The 23,099-nt window shown below is 32.5% G+C and overlaps 1 protein-coding gene across 7 annotated transcripts in view; it reads left to right on the top strand.

The window, feature by feature from the left end:
* The window catches only part of KCNQ (KCNQ potassium channel), a 51,691-nt gene extending 29,414 nt beyond the window's left edge, over positions 1-22,277 (top strand). For 2 of the 7 annotated variants that reach the window (XM_089266901.1, XM_025161940.2), the window contains exons 2-12: positions 2,177-2,267; positions 2,641-2,767; positions 3,899-4,074; positions 4,436-4,564; positions 4,662-4,772; positions 5,118-5,302; positions 6,454-6,692; positions 16,539-16,612; positions 16,736-16,863; positions 18,673-18,769; positions 19,189-22,271. In XM_089266901.1, coding sequence (XP_089123027.1) covers positions 2,177-2,267; positions 2,641-2,767; positions 3,899-4,074; positions 4,436-4,564; positions 4,662-4,772; positions 5,118-5,302; positions 6,454-6,692; positions 16,539-16,612; positions 16,736-16,863; positions 18,673-18,769; positions 19,189-21,135 — 3,304 coding nt within the window. In that variant the 3' untranslated portion in view covers positions 21,136-22,271. Of the gene's footprint in view, positions 1-2,176; positions 2,268-2,640; positions 2,768-3,898; positions 4,075-4,435; positions 4,565-4,661; positions 4,773-5,117; positions 5,303-6,142; positions 6,212-6,453; positions 6,693-9,105; positions 9,151-11,542; positions 11,660-16,538; positions 16,613-16,735; positions 16,864-18,672; positions 18,770-19,188 lie in introns of all 7 variants that reach the window. The other 5 variants (XM_015935237.3, XM_089266899.1, XM_015935240.3 and 2 more) reach the window with 5 other exon arrangements.
* The last annotated feature ends 822 nt before the right edge of the window (positions 22,278-23,099 follow it).

The raw sequence follows: 23,099 nt of genomic DNA, 5'->3' as shown, positions 1-23,099 counted from the left end.
TGTTTCAATTAATTAGGCTAATTATATTTTCATTTCATTGCAATTATATCCATCCATGAGTAGCTTGTAGTCACCTGTAGCCAAAGTGTTTACACAAATTGTCCAATTAACTGGTGATAATTGAACAACATTCAATCACAAAGTTTTCAGCTGAAAATAACATGACAAGAATGAATAGAGAATCTCGATAAATGCAAGCGAAGAAAAAGAAAAAATGCAATATCTATTCATGTTTAATCATGTTTATGAATGGTGACGGAATTAAACAATTTATTTATGTTCAACTGTTAATTCCAATTGAATGACGAAACATTGATGATAAAAAGACAAAATTGCAAAACAAATACCAGGGAAGTAATAAGTTTCATTTAACCGATATCTACGCATCAAGTTCAGGCTGATGATATTATACCACAATACAGTTATCTAGTAAATGTAGCAACAAAATTTCGACTTTTTAAAGAATTTGTTTATGCTTGAAACGCGCGATTCTGTCTAATCACTTTTGAGCCCATAATAACTCCTAGTCAGATTCAGTACCTACTATCAGGAATTTCCAGCCACAAAAACTTTCTATCAATGCCTTTTTGATTATGTCGTTTCTATTTCTGCTCTCCACTGGGAGTAAATTTTATCATTTGAAAATTTCCTCCCAAGATTCCCTCAACTCACGTGCATAGTTAAATAAAAGCATTTTCTCTGGAAACGATACTAATCCTAGTCCTGCTAGCGTTCTCTGTGTTAACTCTTGGAAATTCGCTTTGCTACTTATCAATATCACATTATCAAACTCCAACTCCCAATCAAATGCTACTAAACTCACTCCCAGTAAATTTTCTGGCAATTCACTTCCAGCTTACGAAAAGGTGAAGAAGAGAAAAGTCAAATTAAGTTCTCTTCTTTCTTCTTCTCTCTCTTCAACATCTCTATCTTCACATCATTCTTAATTCTAGAACTCCAATAGAAATTTGCACCATTTCCTGGACGCAATCCATACTTAACCTTGATGTTTCTCTTACAAATCATTAATTTCAGTCGAGGCCCAAAATTTCATGATTCCTTCCCAAATCATCTCTTTTCAAGTTCCTGGTCAACGAAACTCATAAATTTTCTTGAGATCTTCTTTCGCAAAATCCGTTTACCTATCAAAGATAAATGAAATATTTATTGCACTATTGAGTAACAGCAATAACACTTATCATTAGACTCAATTGCAGCACAATTATTAAAGCTTACCTTTTTTCATTCAATTATTTACCTATTAAAAAGTTGTATCAAAATTCCTTGTTCAATGTAATTTTATTAGTTCATTTTTTATTGGATGAAAAAAAGTTCAACTCATTCCTAAGCAAAGCATCAATAGACAAATAAGTTAATTGAACTTTTTGTTTATTAGTTTATCACAATTTTGTAATTTAATCAAGATGAAATTACTCAAATGGTTACATCAAATTACGATTGGAATGAAACATTTCTCCTTCCTTTCCAATTCAACGGGATAATTATTATCATCATGTTTAATATAATAACTGAATTATCTGAACATCTTTCAACATTCTTTGTACCTTTTGCCCAATCCTTTAATCTTGTTAACTCGATTTTCAAAAAGCTCATCACCAGAGAACGGCAAGACTTCATGTAAAAACATATTCAGAATATGCGGCATATTATTCCTCTTTATGCTAGGTAATGTTTCAATTAATACTAAAATTATTAAAAGTATACCAAAGATATGCCAATTTAATCATTAAAATTCATTAAGAAAAATCGAGTGAGGGAGAAAAGAAAGAGGGGAAAGAAAATAGAGAGATAAAAAGTGAGAGATAAAGGAAGCAAGAAAAGAGAGATAAGAAAGATAAAAAAGAGAGGAAAAAAGAAAGAAAGAAAAAGAAAGAGAGAAAAGAAAGTAAGCAAGAAAAGACAGAGAAGAGAGAGAAAAAAATGCAAGAATATGTTTTTTAGTTGATCTCATTCAATAATTTTATTTGAATGTGATTTTTCAGAGAATATGTTTTTATCAAGAATATTCTTTGCCGTTCTCTGCTCATCACAATTGATGATAATGATGATTGAGAGTAAAATGATTTGGAACACAAAAAAGACTCTTTTACCTGGAAAAATTGATTAGAATAATTATCTCAATAATTGATGCATTTTTTTCTTCTCTTCCAAACAGGTTTTGTATGGTATTTACTTGCCTTATTTTGAGTGTTTTTTCAACAATTAAGGAGTATGAAGATGCTGCCTCTGCAATACTTTTAAAAATGGTAATTTGTTCGTCTCAATTGTTCATTAATTAATTTACTTTGTTCAACTTTTCATGATAATAAGATTATGAACAAGCTTAGAACGTCAACATTTTCTTTCAACAGCATTCAGATTATTGAATAATAAAAAAAGAGGTTCAAGAGATAAGTTCTGAAACTTGACTTAATCTTTTTCTTGCAATTGAAATCAACTTCTATTCCTCATTATTCATTGTCAAGTTGCTGCTTACCTGGCAAAGTCGAGTCTTGCAACTCAGTTTATCAACCTTAACCCAACTCATCTTGAGAGTGAAAAATTAATGAACAATTGAATTATTTTTAAACCACAAAATGAATATTTGATCGCCAACTTTTTCATCTCAATTTGTTCCAGGAATTGTTGATGATAGTTTGGTTTACAGTTGAATTTTTTTTACGACTTTGGTCAGCCGGATGCCGATCAAGATATCAAGGTTGGGTTGGAAGGATGCGCTTTTTACGAAGTCCTTTCTGTGTTATTGGTAAGTTCAACTGTTTTCTCACTTTTCCCAAGAATGAGTTTCGATGCAAAACTGAAATTCAAAGTCTATCAGCATCAAAACCTGTTGCTCTTTAAACTTACTTTTTTGCATTCTTTTTCTGCTCCGAGATTCGATAAACTTTTCTTGGAACAGGAAAAATTCTGAAAGCCTCATTTCTGGATTAGTTTTTTTTCGAATTTTGCTTTTTCTTTTTTTCCCTTAAATCTATTACGACTTAAGATAATAAGTAAAGATTATGCTGTAACAATGGTACATAATGCATGTAATTCAGTACAATAATGGAGTTGTAAATATAATCTTTTCCATGAATTTCTTTTCACTCCTTTTTTTGCCTTAATTTTTCCAATTTTTCATATTTTCTTTCTTTCAATTGTTCCATTTCTTTGAAACTTGTTCAATTTCATCGTCTTATTTTACTCTTATTCAACACTCTACATGTTGTTTACATGGAAAAATTTCAATCTCATTAATTCCCATTCAAATTTATCTCATCCACTTTTGTTTGCTTATCAACATCATAATTCAATTCACTCAAGTGATTCACAACTGATGAAATTTTATCATTAAAAATCACTTTACTGAATATATTATCGCCAAGCGTAACATGAAATGGAAATGGTTAGAAAAGAAATTTTTGCATGAAAATTTTGGAGAAAAAAAAGTATTTTCTCAAAGAAAAAGGTTTGCAAGCGAAAAAAAATTCACAATTTCATAGCTTTAGACAAAGCCAATCTTCACCATGAAAGAACAAGTGACAATTTTTGAAGCCAAAATTCGAAACCCATATGGATTCGTTGAATCGAAAGAAGAACATTTTTTTATTTCATTTTATCGACCGATCTTTTTCCACACAATTAACCTTCACTATTTCAATGCAAATTTGTTAGATTGACCCATTTGATTGGTTATGGATCAGTCGATGCAAAACCACAAAAGCAAACAAATCTGTGCGATTCCCAAATATTCATTAGTTTCATTTGCTGCTTCACCTTTTAGCGTCAACCTGCATGAGAACCAAAGTCTCATGTTTTTCCTCTCAACTTCATGATTCTCTTGATTATTATGTTTACCTTTAAAAACTTTTTTCTCTTCGATTTCCTTCCAAATCAGATATTGTTGTTATTATTGCATCCATTGTGGTCTTTATCGTTGGAACTGGAGGTCAAGTTTTTGCTACTTCAGCCCTTCGTGGCCTTCGATTCTTCCAAATACTCCGAATGGTTCGAATGGACAGAAGAGGTGGAACATGGAAACTATTAGGTTCAGTTGTCTATGCACATCGACAGGTAAGTTTTCGATATTTTCTTCTCTTCTCAAAACTCAAAATTCGACTTTTCTTTTTGCACACTTTTAACTTCTTTTTCGAGATAGACATTTAACCTTTCCAAGAGTCTAACAGTGCTCATTTTGATCGATAAGTTAATTAGCCGTAAAGAGATTATGATTCAACTTTTGTCGATTGGTTGCATCAATGCATATTCATGTCACAAAAGTCGATATTCAAGTCTTGTCTTGCTCTAGAGAAAAGATAAGATAAGAAATGAAAAATGATTTCTGTTGACCACTCGTTTTGGCCATTTACAATTTATCCATAAACTTGACTCTACTATTTTCACCAATTAACTAGTTTTTTCCGTCCACCAACAGGAGCTCATCACGACTGTTTACATTGGCTTTCTTGGCCTCATATTTTCATCCTTCCTTGTATATTTAGTTGAAAAAGATTCAAATCCGGAAACCTTTGAAAATTTTGCAGATGCCCTTTGGTGGGGAGTGGTGAGTTCCGTTCATTGAGAATCATTTTCGAAAATAATTCTCATCATTTTCCAATCTTCCATAAAATCACTTAACATTTTTTTCTTTTCATCTCAAGATAACACTTTGTACAGTAGGTTATGGTGATATTGTACCTAAAACATGGCCTGGTAAATTGATAGCATCTTTTTGTGCACTTCTTGGAATCTCATTTTTTGCCTTACCTGCGGTAAAGAAGATAACCTTTCTTATGCAAATCATGAAAAGTGAATCCCAATTGAATTGCAATTTTCGATTATTTTATTGAAAGACTTGAGTAAAAATAGAATAACTTTCATCAGAATTTTTTGCTTTTCTGTTTTTTTTAATAGCTTGATAAATGCAATGAAAGTACTTAGTTTTGCCATTTATAACATTTTACACTTTATTTTGTAAAGGTTTCGGGCTAAACTGGTTGAGAGTTAGAGATGAAGTAATGCTTTTTGTTATGAAATTTAAAACAAAATTGCATTTCAAGTTTATTCTGAATATCTTTTGAAATGGAAACTTTTCAACTTGTTAATCATTTATCCAGGGAATTCTTGGTTCTGGCTTTGCTTTAAAAGTTCAACAACAACAAAGACAAAAGCACATGATCAGACGCCGAGGTCCAGCAGCAACCTTAATCCAATGCCTTTGGCGATGTTATGCTGCCGATGAGAATTCAATGTCAGTTGCTACTTGGAAGATTCATCAAGTACCATTACCAAGTCCTCCAGCGTGAGTAACCTTTTCAAATTATCGAACTTTTCTTTCACGATTTAAAAGGAAAATTTTCAAGTGTTGCTTCATAGAACAAGAAAATTTCAGGAAAAGTCAGGCAAAAGATGTATTAATTGATATCATGAATGAAACGATTTCAATGGAGAAGCAATTGAATGAGAAAAATGATTCATAACAATTTAGTGTTTTATCAATCTTGAAATACTCAAGGGGCTCTTTGAATGAGTTTTGCGTTGACTGTAAATACTCTATTTGAATTGCAAATGAACTTTATCTGGTTGATTGGCTTAAAAGATTACATAAAAAGTTAATTTCTGAATAAGTTGGAAAAGTGGAATGAACTGTTCTAATGAAAGTGACTTTGCCAACAGAAAAACCAATCGATAGTGGCTTTCCTATTTGTGTGCCAAACTATGTGAATGCAAAAATTGCTTATAATGAAAATTGTATGTGAGCACCTTGATCGGCACCAAACACTTGCGCTGCAAACTCATTGTTAGAATTTCTTGAAAGTTCTCTAAATGCTCCAATTTATCGAGAATACTTGGCTAAAATTGAAACCCTTCATCTTCAAGCTCATCATCTACATGTTAGCAAGCGGTTATGAAAACTCGAAAAAATGATGTTCTTATTAAATGATATCTTTCTTTTTTCCATTGACATCTAATTGATTCCTATTCACACCACGAAATACAACCAAAATTAACTCACAAAAATGACCAAATCGCACAAATAAACGCACAAACACACACAACTCGACTCTCTTGTTCACTCCAAAAACACAATGAAATAATTCGAAAAAAAAACAAAACTGAAAATATATGTTAATACGAGCAGATACACTTCGGGTTCATTTACTTTGAGGCGTAAAGAGAAGCTGGATTTGCCACCTTCAAGTGGCAGTCTGTAAGTATTTATGACAATCGAACCCAAAAACCTGAACACTTTGGACCAGTAGAGTTACTGTGTGTTATGCATGACTATCCATTGCTTGAACCCTTTAGTATTACATTTAGAACATTTTCTGCTTCACTTTTTGTTTCGATATACTTTCGTTTCGTTATTAAACTAGAACTTTTAGTTTATCACTCACTCGCTGTTTTTTTTCTCGATGCTCAATTTATTCCGTTTCTCCTCTTCTTCTGCAGATTTAAACACAATACTTCATTCGTGAGTCGCTTTTCAACGAAACGTCGCCACAAACCCACAACTACACCTTCACATGTACATTCTCCTGTAACTCGAAGTCGTTACACACCTTTAGCTGATTCAACCAATCAACGAAATGAAGGCAACAATAACAATGATGGTCCGCGAATACCTGCAAGTGTTAGTGAAGATAGTGTTACAAAGGAAGTCTCAGACACATCGAAACGAAACTCAGATGGTAAGCAAACAACACTTTTCTTTAGTAAAATCTCTCAGTTTTACTTGATTCGCCAATAAGAAAAAAAAATTCTAAAGAAAATTCTGCTGAAAAAATTCTACCAAACTGGTTCCTTGACTTGTGAAAAAAAGATAATCAAAACTTTTCAATTTTCACAGAATGACAAATGAAACAAAAAGTCAAAGTTGAGGTAAAAGTTGAAGAGTCGCAATGAGATGTTTCAATTTATCCATCAATCTGCGCATTTTCAGGCTAAAAACAATAATTGCTTTAAAGCTCTAAAACATTGAAACGCTTTCACTATCGACAAAAAAACAAGCGAAGGTTTTGACACAAAATTTCGAGACAAAATCCATTTGAAGTATTTTCAAAAGGTCAAGTGCGAAAGAAACAAAAATTGGTTAAATTGATGTTGAATTTTATCGAACGATTGAATCCAGGTGTGATTGGATAACAGTAATGATGGCGATTATAAAAGTAAATATTGAGTTGTTATGAAAGTAAATAATGTTTCCATTTAATTGTGCTTCAATCCCATTTAATAAATGAACTGAGAACAGAGTTTATTCTTCTTCTTCACCTTCAACATTCATTGACAATGAAAAAGATATAATTTTTTGGATACATTAGATAAGATGAATAGGAATAGGGAATAAAAATATTTAGTATTTACTCAGTTTCAGTGTTTGCTTTTATTATCATAAGCATTTCTTTCAAAGGAAAATGTTAATGTCTTTATAAACATACATTAATGGACTTTAAGGTTAACTCATCATTTATTAACTCTTTTCACAGACAATCTAACGATGAATATTGATGTAAATGATTAAAGATTAAAAGCGGCTCACAAGAAAGAAAACGAACTTTTCCATTTTCCTTGAAATGTAGATAAATGATCGAGTTTAGTAACACTCAAATTTTAGCTTCGAAATTGTTGCTCAGTGTCCAATTGCGATGTCAACAGTTTTGGAATCAAATGTTCATTCAATGCCCAAAACTGCATACCTTTGACATTCTTGACTGGGAGTGAATTCCAAGTGAACTTTTGATAACATTTTCAGTCTCAATATTACTGGTTAAATCTTAGTAAATAACTTGGAACTATTCATGAGAAAACAGTTTTTTTTGTCGAAGAAACATTTATTGCATTTTATTCTGTTCATTACATGAAATGCTTGTTCAACTTGATAATAAAAGTGTGCAAGTTGTTGATTATAATTTATCGATTCGTTTTTTTTCTTCATTAAGATTTCTTCAATAAACTTGTTGCATGGAAATAAAGTTTCATTTTCTCACTCTTGTTGAGAACATTTTTCCAGCAAATTCTTGTTTTCCTTTTTTTATCTTTTTTCAATTTTCTTGCCTCAGATTTGAGTTCAGGTAAACAGTAAAGTTTATTGCGAGTCAGTAAACTCTTGTCAACAATAAGATAGCGAAAAACAAGGTTACACGAAATCTTGAAATGAAATACACTTGCAGGTGAATAATATTCAATGAGCTTACGTGATGATGAGTAATTGATTCAAGCTGTAATAGACTGTAGCCCTGGATTGTATGAAAAATTTAAATTGTAATTCATTATTATCTTTACATGATGAAAGTTGAGATTCTCAGTTGATTTTGATTCCGTCAAAGTGTTGAGAAAAGTTTAGAAATGCTATTTTGATATTGAAATGCGCATTAACCAACTGTAATCCAATGAAACTTCTAAATAGATCAGAATAAAAATGAATAGTTAGCTTGTAATTCAATGTGAATTGACACTTGAACAATGAACATTTGAAGAATTGGTTACATTCATATGGAAATGAATAAACTCTTGAAACTCTTCTTTTTTTGTTCAAATTCGTAAAAATCAACTTGTCATTAATATTTTTCAAGCAAATGAATCGATCCATTTCAAGTGTTCAAGTAAATAATAAAATGATGAATCGAATGATAGAGCAGAAAAGTTCATTAAGTTTTAACTCATTTGTAATCGAAACGGTAACAAAATAAAACCCAACTTTCAGAACAGAGTTTAGATTTTACTCTTTGCTGTAACGATATGAAAACGTGGAACCGAATTTTGCCTTGAATATTATTCAAAATCTGCATCGATTAAAAAAGGATTAGACTAGAAAAGATTCCAGATTATTTTGCATTCGAATTGGAAAATTAGTAGAAAAATATTTCTACGAATGATGTATGGAAACTCCGTTATTCTCAAGATCTGAGTTGAACTTTTTGCAAAAGCGTCTCGTTTGAAAGTCGACATAAACATGGGCTTTGCTCTAACTTGCTTGCAATTTATTAACATAGTTAACACTAATGATTAAGTTTAATTTGAAAATTATTTCCACTTTAACACATTTCTTTCCCTTTCGGCATTTTTGCCATTTTCTTACTTTTCTTTTCTTCTTCTTACGGTTAGGACCTTCGTCTAGAAATTCATTCTTAAGGAACCTTGACTCTTTAGGTAAGTCAATGACAAACCGAAATACGCCCAAAATATATGTGCTAGACGAGATTGAAATTGAATCATTATTGCGCTCATTAGGATTTAAACAAACTTTTTCTTACCTCAAAATCAATAACAATGGACGCGGAATGGACCATGAATAGGTTCTTCTTATTATCTCAACAAATCGCCAAAAAATGTTGAAACTAACGAGTTAAATCGATCGTTAAACTCACGAAAAAGCAAATTTTCATTCATTCAGATCATTCTTTTTATCAATCATAGAACGATTATTTTGCTACTTTAGCACATGAATGCTTCATTCAAAGTTGACTTTGTTTGAACATCGTTTATTCATCGTTAATAAACCAGTTAGAATGAACAAAATGAAGCAAACTTTGAAATGTCAAGAGACAAAGAGCGATGGAAAAGAGACTTAAACAAAATAAAGAGAAAAAGTAAAAGTAAATATGAAAATTGATAAAAATTCAGTCTTAAGCTTTTCACTGAAGCAATTGATTAAAGGATCAAGTTGGATAAATAAAAATGTGAATCAAAAAGATGAAACAAAGAAAATTGGAAACTCAATTATTGAATAGCAAAGAGGAAAAATGAATTTGAAATTTTTTTCTTTGCCACAGAAAAAGAAGTTCCAAGTTAGTCAATTTGCAACCAAATCTTGTAATGAATCAAACTCGTAATAGTCAAATACTCGATAATTTTTTGTCGTTAAAAGACATTTATTTTCATCGCTTGTTGCAAGAGTCAAGAGAAGAGCAAATATTTTCCCACTTATCACGTTAATATCTCGATATTTATATTTATCTGGGAGTTGATTGTTAATATCATTTCATGAGCCACACCTAGTCTTTGCATCATTTTTAAGGTTCGGGCGGAATCGAGTTAACTTTTCTTGTTCCATCCAGAGAGTAAAGTATATCAGTTGGAATTGAGTTTATTTTTGTTTCCTTTCCTTTGGTTATGGTTTGGTGAATGAAGAGAGCAAAGGAAATGGTGCAAAGCAATAGACTGATAAGTGAATCCCTCAAATTGACCATAACCTGGACACTTGCTCATAAGTTTTAGTGCTTTTCTGTCCATTATCATTTGTTTATCAATTACTTTTATTATCATGACTTTTACAGTTCAAGCATTCATCCTTAATAATGTCAATTGTTTTCTTTTCACTTTTCCCTTTTCATTTTACTCTTTGCGCTTTTCTCCATAAATTATATTAACTGGAACAAAGCTCATTACAAGGAACAATATTGAATCATGTTCAGATGGAAGAGTAGAAAAACAGAATCACTAAAAAAAAGCATGTAAAACTAGGCAAGGTCATGATGTAAATTTCATGGAGAAAATGAATAATGTCCAGTTTGGAGTAAAGATGAAAATTTCCATGTTTCAAGTAAAGCAAATGCACTCTCATTTAGATTGGTTCAGATAAAAGTGATTCAATGTATTACAAGTTTTAATTTGATAGATTCGAGTCTCTCTTCATTTCGTTATTCTGCAAGTCTTTCATGAACTTTCAAACTAGATTCATTTGATAGCCTTAATCGAGTTTCTTTTCAAATTCTACAACATTCTTCTCAAGTCTAATCGACAGCATGTAATTGAAGCATATTTACTTCTATTATTCATTCATTCAAACCAATTCTTTCATTCTTTCACCTTTCAACTAATTCAATTTTGTATCAAATTCAGCATGCGATTTAGAAACAGATTTTAACGATAATTGGATGAAAATACCTTCAACAAAACAAATGATATCATGTAACTTTAGCTTCTATTTTAGCTTTTATTTCAATAAACTCAAAATACTCAATCTCGATTCAATCAACTCGTCAAGCTGAAAACATCTTCGTTCCTCACTCGAGGACTAACGCTTTAATTGACACAGAAAAGTCTTCCGCAAACTAGCTCTCCAATCAATAGTGATCGTTCTAAAATCAAGAATTCGATGTTATAAAAGTTTCTTTCGTTTGACTCCAACGATTTGATACAAAGCATTAAAATGCAAAATGGAAAATGATTTTCTCGATTAACAATTATTTGGAAAACTTTCATAGCTTCAATCATTATGAATGTCTCAATATCTGAATAGCATAAGTTAAATGCCATTAGAATTGTTCTTAAAACAATTACAAAAGTACTTTGGAATCTCAAATACAGCAGCTAAATTCCGAAGAATAGTACTAAGAACTTTAGAACTATTAAAACTTTGAAAGATGCAATTATGAAACTCAAAGTTACTTCACTCTGTTTCTGGATGATTTGTGTATTTCCACTAATCCATTGAAAGGCGCTCTGCAAAGTCAATCCAAACTCTTATTGAGTCAATATTTTTCCAATGATCTTCGCCATTCAACATTGATACATATTTAAACATGAGATTATCTTACAGACGTGGACGATGGATCAGTACCATTGGTATTGTGTCACATGCTCCAGCGTGATTGTAATCATCCACCATTACTTGCTCTTTCACCCACTTTTCAACCTCATTTCTACGATGCCTCAGGTTTGGGCAACATTTACCTTCTAATAATATAATAAGATTGTTTTCCTAATCATATTTTTCCACTTAGAAATAGTTTATATTAGATGCTAAATAATAGAGTGCTTCATATTGTAGTAGTCATTAATACACTTTGAACGATTATCTGTTACTTATTGTAATAAGTATTAGTAGTAAGTTGCACATGGAAATAAAAGTTGCCTTCAATATTTAGAATTATTGTCTTGTTTTGCTTCGTCAACAATTTGAGTAATGAACAATTCTATTTCCTTTTTCACGACAATTCACCGAGAACAACACTCGACACTCACGTTTCCAACATTTTTGCTGTTCACTTTTGTCTGCACCAATTGTTAGTCTTTTCAGTTTTGTTTCACTCACTTGACACTGAATTTTGACAACTGAAAATTGCATGACAAGTACAAAAGAAAAGTAAAATACATTCGCTGTGAAAAGAAGTTTACTTTTGTTTGTTTTCGTTCCACTTACAACTGATCGATCAACATCTTTTCAAATGTTTCTTTAATTACTAATTAATGTGTAAGCATGGTAAAGGTGCATTAATCAATTTTGATGAGCACAACAAAGAAGGTGAATATTGATCAAACGATCAAGTTGATTAATAATGAAACTCGAAAGTGAACGAAACAAAATAACTAATGAAATTTGAAACTAATGTTAAAATAACAAAAGGTAAGGAAAAAGAGCGTGGAGACAAACTTCAATATTCATTTCGATGTAGGTTGAAATCAAATCGAGTTCAAGTTGAGAAGTAATTCGAGTTCTTAATAAGTAAATAGATTTTACATTCTTTCCGTTCTAAGTTATTTTACGATTCAATCGTTGAAACTCAAATTGTCTCTTTGAACAGTTTAAAGCTCTTTGGATTTGTTCAAGTTGACTTTACTAATTGATTGCCATAAATTAAAAGACATCGCTTCGTTATGATGGTGAAAATGATCAGGTTGACAAATAGTTTTATGATTTATTCTTGTCCCAGTTTTGTCTTGGAAACAGTGGACACTTGAAATGTTGAACAATTTCATAACTACAAGAAGCTAAATTTACCTAAAAGTTTTAGTTTATTTCGGTCAAGTTGCAGGATTCAATGTCCAGTATCATGTAACAATCTGTCTAACCTTTTAACCCGCAATCATCTTTATAACAAATGGTAAAGAATGAAGAGGAAAAAACAGCAAACAGAGCGTAAATTGTTGGTGATGATGGATTCATCAAAAGAAAGGAAACGAAAGATTATCAGCAAACATGAACAGAGTGCTAAAGATGAGAAGCAACATGATAAGCTGAACATTACAAGTTGAAATTGTTTCTTTTTCACGAGGATAAACTAAAAAAAGACTTTTCTCTTTTTCCAAGAATCAATCAAATTGTTACTTTCTTTGTGGCGACAGTTATCCTTCAACGAGAAAACTTGCATTCGACCTTTTTCCATTGTTTTCAAACTCTTTACATCGACTTTCATTGCAAATTATTTTTGGTTCAATCGATGTTTCATCCTTTCAATCATTTACCTTTTTACGCCTAACCTCAAATTTGGCAAAGAGTTTCAATTTCATTGAAACTTTTACTTGATCCATTTCGTCATTCTATCAGTCTTAACCTTTGATACTTTGTTGCCTTACCTGTCCATCTTTCATTGAAACTCAGAAGGAAAATTTGATCAACTTTAAAATGAATTTTGATTTGGATCCTTTGGCAAACCTCATGTTGCATTATTCAGGAATCGTTTTTTACCCCTTTTCATATCAGTCTCGAGATTTTATTTCATTTTCTTCAATTCAATTTTCTTATTCAATTCATTTTAGTTCTTTTTCTCCTCAAATCATGGTTAGATTTTGTGAAAAATCAAGTTTAGTCTTCTGAGAATTGTGAGAGAATTTTTTTCTCGCTGAAAAATTCAAGTCTTTCGAATGCAATTAATGGATCAATTCTTTCTGTTTCATTGTAACACCTTTCACTCAATTCAGAATAAAGTTTGTCCTCAAATGCATTAAAGGATACAAATGTTTAAATTGAATAACTCTGTATCAATCGGTCAATTTGAATAAAGTATCTTTTTCGTGTTCAGAGTTAGAAAGGTTACAAGTTTGCAATACTTCAATCAACCGAAATGGTTCTGAAAACTTATTAATGGATGAAACTTCAGCAAAAAAGTAATCATTATTCTTGGTTGCTCTCTAAGCACGAAAAGTGTAAATAAATTTTACATTTTCTTGATTAAAGGTTATTTTAGAAACATTTCGAGATCATATTTCATTGCAAGTTAGTTTATTGAGGAACCTTTTTGGCCAGGGCTTTGTTGCAATGATTAAAACTTTCATTAATCGGTTAATTGAAATGGTATCAGAATGCAATTCATGTGCTGATCTTTGATCACGTTTAGGTTTGTTTTGACAGACTTTTCGGTTCAGTTGCCAGCAATTTTTACAATTCTTACCGTCAAATCCATCGTCTTCTCTGTCAACTCTAATGCAAGCCTTGGCTGGAAGTTTTTCTTGATATTTTACAAACTAAAAAGATTGCAGACTCTAAAGTTTGGCAAAGGAACTAGTAAGAGATTAAAAGCGAGTCTTGATCGTTAAATGAAAGTTTCCCAACTAGAATGTTTAGACTGGGATCAGACAGTTTTGACAGGACAAATTTGTTAAATGCTGTTGACATTTGTTGTGATTAAACTGACCATTTTACAAAATGTCAAATCTTAACTTTAATCCTTAAATTGAATAAGAATTGATTTTGGTTATTTGGATTTTGGCTCGAGTTATTGCATCCATTCGTCAACGAAAATCAAGGTTTACAAAATGTATCTATGCTGCACAGTCTATCCTGTCAATTTGATTTTCGTTAACAATTTTACCATTCAATGCACACTTTTGGATGAAAGTTGCATGTCTGAGCCAGCATGTGGCTGCAACCCTTCCAAAACCTCTGTTTCGCGTAAATATGCACAGAGTCACAGGTACAATTCCGATTTTCTAGAAGTCTTGAAGCATTGAATAGTTTAATATTGATGATTAGTATTTCATGCTGAACATGGGAAATATCAAGACGAATAACTTAAACTTATAAGGCAGCATAAGCTGCAAATTTGAGGCTGTTTTCATCTCTGCTTTAATTCGACCACCAATTCAAATCATGCACAGAGAATGAAGTAAACGCAGAAGAAAAAGCACAATTAAGCAGACCAATGCCACAACTTCAATGTTATATAAATTATGCGTCAATTTTGCACATTCAGGGACTAAATAATCATTTAGTAGGTGCATATTCGGATTGATGCTATCATGTTACTAATGAATCTCGAAACTTGAGCTGTTTTCAGCTTTCAAAATGAATTCATTTGAATAAAAGCCTAAAAGTTTCTGCACAACATTGCACAGTATTTAGCACCAATGGAACCACAAATCTCGAAATCACCTTCAAAGAGTTACAAACAAATTGCTTGGCGATTGATTTTATTATACTGCAATATTGCAATATATTCAGATATGCACGAAATCAAAAGACTTTTGTGATTCGCATTTTGTGGTTCCAATTTCTCGCTTTGTTATTAACTTTATTCGCGTTTTGACTAAACGCAAACCACTTCAACCTGAAACCTTGCATTGGAAATAGTTTTTAGTGGAAATGCAAAGTTGAAAAGAAAATTCGATCAAAGATCGAGGTTTGCGTTAGTGATTTTGAATTTATAATCTCATTCCAAGAACAGAAATATCTCCCGACCAAAGGCCAAGCTATTTTTGTGCACCCAATATATTTTCACGGTCTCGTAAAGAGAGCATTAAATTAGGTAAAGTATATCCTTATTGTGTACCTTTTAGATGCTAAATGGTAAAATCCATTCAAGTTTTCGCTTCTCTTTCTGCTTAACGAGAGTACATACAAAGCACAAGATCTCTTTCAATCGACAACCACAATTGTGTTCAAGTCAAGTATTGTTGAGCAACTGATCAAATACTCGAGTTATAATGATACTTGATGTTTGAGAGTTAAAGCATTTGTTGGTCAATCAAGGGCTTGAACAAAGACCTGAGCAAATGTCATGAAAACTGAAATGGTTTTTACCTTTTTATTTGTGCAATTTGAATGTTTGACATTGAATGATATTTTGAGTGCATATTGAATGTTGTTGGTTTACTTTTGAGAACTTTTTTCCTTTAATTACTCCGATTTCGCCACAATTTGATTTCACTTGAATGTCTTTGAATGCTCAAAATGGAAACACTCAGGTCAACCTTTCTTGAAGTGTCTAAGCAAATTACCTTTCTAACTAAACTTATTTTCCTTTTGCTATTAACTCTATTCACATCGATCCAAGTTTGCATTGTTTTCATTTCGTCTTTTCTTGTCTTTTGTTTGGGCGAACTTAAAAGTTGCACAGTTGACAAATGTTTGCAATGAATATCTGCATTTTTGATGCAACTTTGAATTGGCACGTTTGAAATGCTGAAAGAATCGACATTTTTCTTGTTCAAGTTTGACGAAAATGAGTTGAGTTTCACATGGAATTGTATGTCGGAATGAATTGAAATGTTTTTCCAATAAACTTTAATTTCTCTATCAACTGCAATCAAACACTTTTACAACACGAAGACACACATAAATGTTACATATTCACTGATGCGCACTTAGAGATCACACAAAATCACTTAAAAAACACAATCACTATTCAATTCAACTGTTTGCGGCTTAACTTAATTACTGCACATGAATATAAATTTAACTCAAAACAAAATGTTGAAGAAAAAAATGTAAACTTTTTTTCTCATCAAATTGTCTCATCAATCAACCAACGAAGTGGATCAAAATTTTAACAAAAAAGCATCTTTTCTCTTCTCTTTCTCTATTCGATGATAACCAGATGAAGAACCAGAAGAACCCAAGTTGACTGTTTTAACGAAGCAACACAAGAATGCAATAAGATCCCTTCGAAAGGTATTTATATTTTGATTTGATTTTGATGAAATAACTCCCAGCATTTGCAAGTGGATAAAAAATTCTTTGCTCATTTCTTCAAATTTCCATTCTAATGATTAACTCATTTTCGCATCTTTAAAGATCAAATATTTCGTTGCTCGACGCAAGTTCAAGGAAGCTCTTAAACCTTATGATGTCAAAGATGTTATTGAACAATACTCAGCTGGTCATGTTGATTTATTGGCGAGAACAAAGAATATCCAAGCAAGGTAAGAACAAATTTCCCAATTTTCTCTTCGATTTTCTTTCTTCTCAAAACAAGATCAGCCTCAGAACATGAGACGCAATTACATCAGTTTTTGAGTTCCAAACTAATAACATCGATTTAAGTGCAATAGCCTGACATAGTCACTCCGTGATAGCATTGTAGTGAATAATATTTGAATGATGAATTAGGATTCTGTCTTGAACTGATTGAATATCAAATTGAACAAATGCAAAAGCTACAAAAAGTATTGGTTAAACTTGTTTAATGGGAAAAGCGATTGAAAGTTATTTTTAATCCTAACAACAAGAATAAACATGAAACTTTATGACTGTGTTTTCTCCCTTCATGGACATGGAATCACGATTCCCATGAGTTTAATGTTAATTTGCATTCATGTTGTGTTAATGATAATTAAATGGTACATGAATTGTGTCGCTTTGTGTGATTTCCCATCAAAGTGAATTGTTTTTCTGTTAGACTGACAAAGATCATTTCAAATGAAACATTTCCAATGTGAATTGACATTCATTGAATGTGTCACTTTCCTCCCCAAATTGATTTAGGTTCTTCACCTTTTCACACAAAAATTTGTCAAAATTTCAACAGTTTTTTTAGCTTAATGAGAATCAATTTTTTCCATCAAAATTTTCATCATTAAAGTTGCTCACCAATCTTTATGATTGCCTCAATTTTCAAAGTTTACACTTGCATTAATGCGTCTGGTTAGTCAATCTCATTTTTCCCTATTCATGGCATCAACTCAAAGGTCTACTGTCAATTCAATCACAATTTATATCGTGAAATGTTTCATTTCTCATTATTGTTAGTTTTAATTGTCACTCAATATTTCATTCTCATGTCAATTTTGGTGACTTTCATTTCATTCATCAACTTCCTTTAACCATTAAAGCTCGTCAATTCAATCATAAATGACGATAATTTAGCAAATAAATGAAAAGCCTTATCAATGAGATTTTGTCTGAAATCTTTTTACAACAATCAGAAATGGGTTCCAAATGGCGGAATAAAAATGAAAGGAAAGAAGAAGAAATTTCAAAATTCAATGTCAACGATAATGTCAGAATGATTAACATTACAACAAATGAAGAGTAAATAGTTAGGGAAGAATAAGAAGACGAAGAAGAAGAAACTTTTCATTCTTATGTCATTTCAATTTGGTTCATCATGGACAGCAAAAGGAAGACGAAGTCGAACCTTTAAACACTTTTACTTCTTCACTTGTCTCAGTTCATTATCATTTCATCAGTTTATCTCGACAGAATTCATGTGAATGAACTTGTTCTTGATTGCGAACAAGAAGACAAAAGAATAAAAAGCGATCGAATCGATTGGCAACGAGATTATCAGGAGAATGAATTTTCTTGACCAATTACCAGTATCAATGATCGCCAAACAAGTTAACCTGTTACAATGAAAAGAAGAGAGAAAATAGTGAAAAGAAGAAATCTCTTTATTCTTCATCAATTGCATGACATTACATTTTCAAGTAACCCTTTTTTGTGCTCCTCTTGTTACCATAAGTAGTTGTTGGTTTCTCATGTAAAGCTTCACGTCAATTACAGACATTATCATCATCATCATCAATCTTGCAGTTTATTTTATCCTTTTCCTGGTCTCATTATGAAACATCAATTTTAACCTCATCAGTAAACATTATTTATTCATTTCGCTATTCAAAGTTTACTCTTATTTTCCCTGTTTTCTTACCGTTTGTTTGCAAAAGCCAATCAGATTTTTTTTCTTCTCTTTTCTTTCTTCTTCTTCCATTACTTGCAATTTGTCAATTTAGGTTGGACGTCATTTTGGGTAAAGTTGGTTCCAAAGCCATTGATGCCTATGAATCTAAAATGAGTTTAGCTTCAAGGATTGTTAAAGTTGAGCGAACGGTAAGTTTTCAGATTGAGTTGAACAGAAGCAACTGTTGAAAACATTTTAGGTGCGAAATGGCATTTTTAAACACAGTTTTAGTGATAAACTTTTACTTTAAACAAAAGTCAAAAACAGAGGTTAGAGTAAAGAGATTACTCATTTCATGCTGAGAAATTGTCGAAAGTGGAAAGAAAAGAAAAATTGGTGAAAATGTCATGCAGAGTTTGAGCAGTTTACAGTGAAATTAAATTAAAGGATGAAAAGAGCGATTAAAGGGTGAATGAGTAGATAAAGAATTAAATGTTGCTTTCCATTGAAACTCATGATGTGAGACTCGACGTGAGTCTGAGATTCAAGAATATAACGATGGAATGATATTTATTGCTCTTTTTTTCATTTCTTGTTTTTTTTCTGCTTTCGCTGCTGAATTTTCCAGGTTGAAGACGTTGAGAATAAAGTTGATCAACTATTGGAAATGTACTTGGAAGATCGATGTAACTTTCAAGCTCTTTCAACAATCTTAATCAATAACCGATCAACGGGGCCACCAAGTTCATCATCTTTAACAATCAATCAAAACTCCTATCCACAACCACCCACAACCAATTATACTCAACAACAACAGCAACAACAACAACAACACTATTCACATTGTGCTCAAGAAATTACCTCACCAACACCACCTTGTCTAATGGGTGCAACTGCATCACCAAGTCCACTCATTGGACTCTCAACTCCACCTGGAGCCTCACCCTTGCCCCATCCAACAAGCCTACTCTCCTCAGCCTCGGGTCCGTACACATTTTCACCTTATCCTGGTGGACCTGCCGGTGGTACCATTTACTCTCATCCTACCGGTGCTCCAATCACTTTTGTAACCCGTCCTAAACCCATTCTGGTGGACAAACAATCCTCTGAACCCAATACTCCAGTTTCCAAAAATTTTGACCGTCCAATGACCCGAGGCAACTCTGACCTTTCTCAAAGGTTTGTCAAGAAACGGGTCACTCTTCGTCATTCCCTGGATACCTGTACACCAGCCTCTTCACACCGATCAGGATCAACTGGTACCGAGGGTACATCAAGTGGTCTCACTGGTTCCCATTGGTCTCGAGGTCTTGTCTCTTCTGTTATAACCTCAACCTCTTCCCCATCAGCCTTTGATCAAGTCTACCCTAGGCGTACAATTAAATCTGAATCTTCACTGGGCTGCATCATTCATCCTTCCACTTCTTCGACCACTCCTTCAATCATCATTGGACCTGAAGGTGGTGAACCCCCGATATCACCTTCATCTTCCTCTTCGACAACTTACCTTCTTTTGAGCCGTCGCGATTCAAATTATGATAGAGATTCAATTTCCACTCAAATGTCCTCCATAGATTCAACTGAGCCAGATGTTCCACATGAACCATGTACTCTGGTTACCTCAGAGGTAGCATCTTTATCTGACTCGGAATATGGTCAATTGCCTTCAGGAACATTTGAATCAATTAGAGAAGCCTCGCCAATTCCAGGACAAGAATCAAGTTACCATTATCAACCCTTTCACCAGTCAAGCCAATATCATCAACAGCAAAAGCCAACAACATCTACCAGTCAATTTTCATCAACCGACCAGCCAACAGGTCAAGGAACGGTCAGAGTAACATCATCAATACCCTCATCATCATCATCATCAAGAGTCAATATGTATCTTCCCTCAACTGGAATGGACAACAGTGAAGCCAATATAAATAATAGGACAATAAATTCCAATAACAATAATTCAAGCAACAATAATAATGCTAATAATAAAAATTATGACAATAATAATAACAAAGAGTACAGAAGCAGTAGTTTGAGATTGAGTAAAGAGTCCATTGAAAAAGATGGTGAATCTGATTGTGATATAAGTACGTCAACAGTGATCCACAAAGATACAGACTCGTTGATCAAAAGTGCAACCTCAATGGGATCAACTTCATCGGTTGACTCCAAGGCTTTACCTTCGCCTGGAACCACATCAAGTCCAATGCCAACCGCAAGCTCAACCTCAACCTACAGATATCACCATCCACACCACTACCATCATGTATCCCATCGTCGACACCGTCAAGCACCATATCCACCAACAGTTGTACCAATATCACCCTCAGTCTCACCCCTGTTTCCCTCATCACTCTCACCCAATCCACCCTCAAGTCCGGTATCACTAAGTCCTTCACCAACACCTCTGGTTCAGCCAACCTTAATGCAACCCTCAACCTCAGGCAACCTTTTACCTTCAAGCTCACCACGAAGCCAGTCAAGCCCAAGCTCAACATCATCATCAAGCGGAGCTTTACCAACAACCGTCATCTTTAAAGCAAGCAAATCAAAAGAATCAAAAGACGACCTTTGACCCCTCCACACAGTCCATAGCTCATTGACCAATTGAAAAACTTGATACTCGAAACAAGCAAAAGAAAAAAAAACGAAATGCTCTTTTAACTCAAAATTTCGAAGAAAAAAAATGTTCTTTTTGGCCTTTTCCTACTCAAAGACGACAACTATTTAGATTACCATTGTTGCCATCGACATTATTGTTATTGTTCAATCGTCTCTTAATGAGATGAAAGGGGCAAATTTGTTTGACCAACGCAAAGCGAACCAAAAATTGTTTCAGAAAAGTGTTTTTATTTCAATTTTGACAAAAAAAGAAAATTCGCTTTTCTTTACTTTTCTCTTCTTCTTCCTGCTCAATCAAGGTTCATTAATTAAAAAGTTAATCACAATTATTTCCAAATGAGATGAGATTTTACAATTTGTATCAAAAAACTTGAAATCGTTAATCATGATGAAAATGATTAGCCAATAGTGAGAAGTGAAAAATAATGAAATCTTTCTCAATTTACTTTAACTTGGACCAAAAATGATTATCACAATTAATATTATACAAAACAAAACGAAACAAATTGTTGACATTTGTACACAAAATACATTGAAACAATTATCATTATCATATTTATTATTGTAATTGGTAATCATCTGAACATGATTTTCCAATCGTTTCATTTTCTCTCTTCTCTTTCAATCCAAAATCAATTGCAATTACAATCGAAATTAGGAATTTTATTTTTAATTATTTTTCATTTCATTCATCAAATCAACCAAGACTGTGAAATGCATCACCTTTTTTGTATCAATTATTTTATCCTTTGATGATAAGTTAATTTTGAGACACTTTTTTTCATCACTTTTTTGCATTCAAATTGTCACAGCCGATCAGCTAAGTTTCAAATAATGTTCACAACTTTTTTGGGTTCAATGTGCCAGATTAATCTTTCAGCTTGTCAAATGTTCATGATTGTAATTACACTGGATATTGGTTTGACAAATGAAACTTTTCACTTTTCTTTTTTCCATTGGTTTTCTTTTCTTCCCTAGAAATGATAAAAACAAAACTAAATGTTAAAATACAATTGTTCACCTGAAAATGCCTCAAAAATGTAATAATTAATTGAAAAAAAGAAGAAAAAGATAAAATTCTAATTGCCTAATCAACAAGTTTTCATTTTAATCTTTATTCACCAAAGTTCGCTGATCAGTTCAAAAGAATCGGCATTTCAGCAAGTTTTTCACTTCTACAGATTTCGATCGATTTTCGATGCAAAACAAGATCAATTGAAGAACTCAGCTATCAAAGAATCAGCTATTCGATTGAATCAGATGAAATTCAGATGTGACTGTTCAATGACTTCATTATGATGAAAGATGCAAATGCAAATAATGCTAAATGAATCAACAAATTTCATCAACCTTTGAAGATTTCTGCTTGAAGTCAAGATGGTTGCTTCAAGTCATTATATTAGTCGATAGAAAAAATGAGCATTTCCGTTTTCTATTTTGTTTTCAATCAGATAACATGGAATGATCTGAAAGTCGAGAAAGCGATACATTTTGATACACATTTTTTCACAACCTTTTCTATTAAACATTTTCTTTCCAATGGTTCATGATGCCATCATCAATGGTTATGCTTGATTTCATGCTCAATTTGTTAGTTTTATTATTGCAAATTAATGGCAATAATCATGAAATTCAGAATCAAGTTAAAAGACATTTCTGTCAACATCATTTGAAGGTTCACTTTTTTGGGCTCATTGATATGTTTCTGCAGTTCCCTACAAGCTCTTGGATAAAGCATTCAATCGCGAGGCTAATTTTTGTTCTTTATTGTTTCAACAAATAACTCAAGAATTAATCAAGATGAAATTCTTTGAAAATCTGAACATCTCCAATAAACTATCAATTCTAAAAATAGCATGTTCTCAATAGTATATTTGGCGACCCATAGATGGCGCTGTGTTACCTTGATAGGGATAT

This window comes from Tetranychus urticae, chromosome 2, assembly GCF_039701765.1.
Source record: "Tetranychus urticae isolate SD_2017Ah chromosome 2, NJAU_TeUrti_SD_1.0, whole genome shotgun sequence".
NCBI lineage: Eukaryota > Metazoa > Arthropoda > Arachnida > Trombidiformes > Tetranychidae > Tetranychus > Tetranychus urticae.
This window is presented reverse-complemented; position numbering and strand designations above follow the sequence as displayed.